This window comes from Dipodomys ordii, unplaced genomic scaffold (assembly GCF_000151885.1).
Source record: "Dipodomys ordii isolate 6190 unplaced genomic scaffold, Dord_2.0 Scaffold7, whole genome shotgun sequence".
Taxonomy (NCBI): Eukaryota; Metazoa; Chordata; class Mammalia; order Rodentia; family Heteromyidae; genus Dipodomys; species Dipodomys ordii.
Genome location: NW_012267223.1, coordinates 902,660 through 905,630, shown reverse-complemented (window position 1 = coordinate 905,630; position 2,971 = coordinate 902,660). Strand labels below are relative to the sequence as shown.

The following is a 2,971-nucleotide window of genomic DNA, read 5'->3' as shown; positions in this document are numbered from 1 at the left end:
AAAAAGAAAAAAGCCGGAAGTGGCGCTGTGGCTCAAGTGGTAGAGCGCTAGCCTTGAGCTGAAGAGCTGAGGGACAGCGCCCAGGCCCAGAGTTCAACGCCCAGGATGGGCATTTACAATGTCTGCGGTGTTCTGACCCAGCTTGAGCTTGGCCAGGCCAGCTAGGGGCAAGGACCTGGCTCTCCTGCAGACCCTCCTCCACCTCTCACTGGAGGGGCAGCCTGTTCGCCTCCCTCACCCAGTTTTCCCCTTAGCACAGTCTGCAGTTCCCTTCACAGAGACCCCTTCCTCCCCAACAGACTGGTGATGTGATGGGGGGGGACTGGAAGGACACAGGAGTGGTAGGGACTGAGGTTCCTCTCTAGGCCTGACCCCCGCAGCCGTGGTGAGGCCCTTCCTCCCCACACCATACCTGCCCCCCATCTGCACAGACAAGATCGATCAGGAGAAGAAGGAGCAGAAGGAGATCAGCTGCCACATGAAGGACCTGGACAATGACCTGAAGAATCTCAACGTGCTCATCAACAAGAAGCGTGGCAGCTCCGAGGATCTGCAGCAGAGCAACTTCGTGGCGGAGAACGAGTTTGTGCGCACGCTAAAGGTGGGCCCGCCTCCCCTCCCCACCCCCACCCCCGTCCCGGCTGGGGCCACAGCTCCACATCCAGTTTTTGGAGATTAACTGGAGAGTCTCACAGACTAATCTTGACCCCTTGAGGAGGTGGGGTTGCAGGTGTGAGCCACCAGCTACATGTCCTTGATTTGGTCATCCACCTGAGAATATAGCTACCACCTGCCTTTGAAGCACTTTTGGAAGACTCAGAACATTGGCACACAGCCCAGCCATCTCCATGAGGGTCGGGGGGGGGTCCACAACCCCAGTGTCCAAGCCCTAAGCCCTTCTCAGTGTCCCTACTCACCCTGCAGATGGAGGAGAGAGAGACGATCCGAATGCAAGAGAAACTAGACAAGCTCCTGGAGGAGAAGGAAGCGCTCCTCAACAGCCTGGTGGAGGCCGAGTGAGTGTCAGGCTCAGCTGCACGCACACACTGAGCGTGCTGCACACGTGCACGGCCGGCCACCACATCGGGGCCCGGGAGAGTGGCTCCGGGGCCCACCCTTGCGGGTGCCCAGAGACCCAGCCCTCCAGCCAGTCCACACAAAACCCAGAGGCGTTCTGTGCGGGTGCCCAGAGACCCAGCCCTCCAGCCAGTCCACACAAAACCCAGAGGCGTTCTGTGGGATAAATGTGTGTATGCACACATGCAAGCTATCGCCCTGGGGCTTGAACTTCAGGCCCCGGGCACTTTTCTTGAGCTTTTGTGTTCCTGACTTGCCTACCTGGGCTGGCTTCAAGCCGTGATCCTCAGATCTCAGCCTCCTGAGTAGCAAGGATGACAGGCATGAGCCACTGGTGCCCAGCTACGATACTTTTTTTTTTTGTTGCCAGTCCTGGGGCTTGAATTCAGGGTCTGGGCACTGTCCCTGAGCTGCTTTTGTCAAGGCGATAGCATTCTACCAACTTGAGACACAGCACCAATTCCAGCTTTTTCTGGGTATGTGGTACCGAGGAATGGAACCCAGGGCTTCCTGCATGCAAGGCAAGCACTCGACCACTGAGCCACAGTTCCCAGCCTGTAGGATACGTTTGTAATATATATTTTATTTTATAGTGTCTGATGATGCAAGTCACAGGCACCCGCAGCCCTCAGCCTGCTCACCTCAGAAACATGCAAAGGGGAGAGGACAAGCATGTGGGACGCCAGCCCTCCTCCCGCACTGGAAACCCGCACAGTAGATTCTCCCTGGGTTAGATGCTAGTAAGACTGTTCCTCAGTGCCCCACATCCCCACCTCCAGCTGGAATGGCTGCTGTACACGCACGGCTGGGGGGCTGGGAGGGGTTGTGTGTGTGTGTGTGTGTGTGTGTGTGTGTGCATGATCACCGTGGCAGCATCTTTGCAGAACACCAACTGGTCAAAACTTGTGGGGTCAAAGTTCATGGGGCCTGTGTCCCTGGTGACTGACCTGTTAGTAGCATTTGACCACAGGGTTATTTGGGCTTTTTTACTTCTGCTTAAGTCAACTTTTATCACTCCTGTGGTTCTAGGTTGACAGTCATGCCCTTGGTTCTGTCCTCCTCCTTTGTCCTCTCTCCCCTTCCTCCCTCCTTGCAGGCCCGAGGTCTGTTGTTTCTAGGGTTGGCAAATCTTTGCTCTTAAGAAGCCAGAGCTGGGCCTGTGGTGCCTGCAGGGCAGGCTCTGACGCTGCCTCTCCTCCTCCTAAAGACACCAGATCATGCTTTGGGAGAAAAAAATCCAACTGGCAAAAGAGATGCGTTTTGTGGTGGATTCTGAGGCTGGCCAGACAGAGATCCGGGCCATGAAGGCTGAGATACAGAGGATGAAGGTGAGCAGCCCGGTGTGGTGCGCAGCAGGGGCAGAAGGCGGGGGGCCGAGAGACCCTGGGTGAGGGGGCAGAGCGAGGGGCATGGGCGCCAGGCCTGAGCATGGGCTGGGACCTCCCCATGGGCACGGACGTTCCATGGACAGATAGGCGGGCCCAGCTCCCTAACCCTTCCCTGTCCTTCCTTCTCACCTCTGGGTCCACACTTGGCCTGTGACCTTGGCCTGTGACCTCCAGAAAGGTTCTCGGTCCTTGGAAGAAACCAGGCCCCGCCCAGCACTGGCTGCTCAGGAGTCACTGCATTCCTGGCTCTGGTCCTCACTGTACAAAAGTCACTGCACAGCACCACTAGGTTACGTCACCAACAACATTACAGAGCACCAAAGGACTAACAACGACACCCCACATCATCACAGAACACCACTGCACTCACACCACCACCCACACCATCACACACCACTACTGCACTCACACCACCACCTACACCATCACAGAACACCACTGCACTCACACCACCACACAACACCACTGCACTCACACCATCACACAACACCACTGCACTCACACCA

At 56.8% G+C, this 2,971-nt stretch overlaps 1 protein-coding gene across 1 annotated transcript in view; it reads left to right on the top strand.

The window, feature by feature from the left end:
• The window catches only part of Ccdc40 (coiled-coil domain containing 40), a 65,428-nt gene that overhangs the window by 35,401 nt on the left and 27,056 nt on the right, over positions 1 to 2,971 (top strand). The window contains exons 6-8 of the mRNA XM_013036300.1: positions 432 to 601; positions 925 to 1,016; positions 2,285 to 2,405. Coding sequence (XP_012891754.1) covers positions 432 to 601; positions 925 to 1,016; positions 2,285 to 2,405 — 383 coding nt within the window. The remainder of the gene's footprint in view (positions 1 to 431; positions 602 to 924; positions 1,017 to 2,284; positions 2,406 to 2,971) is intronic.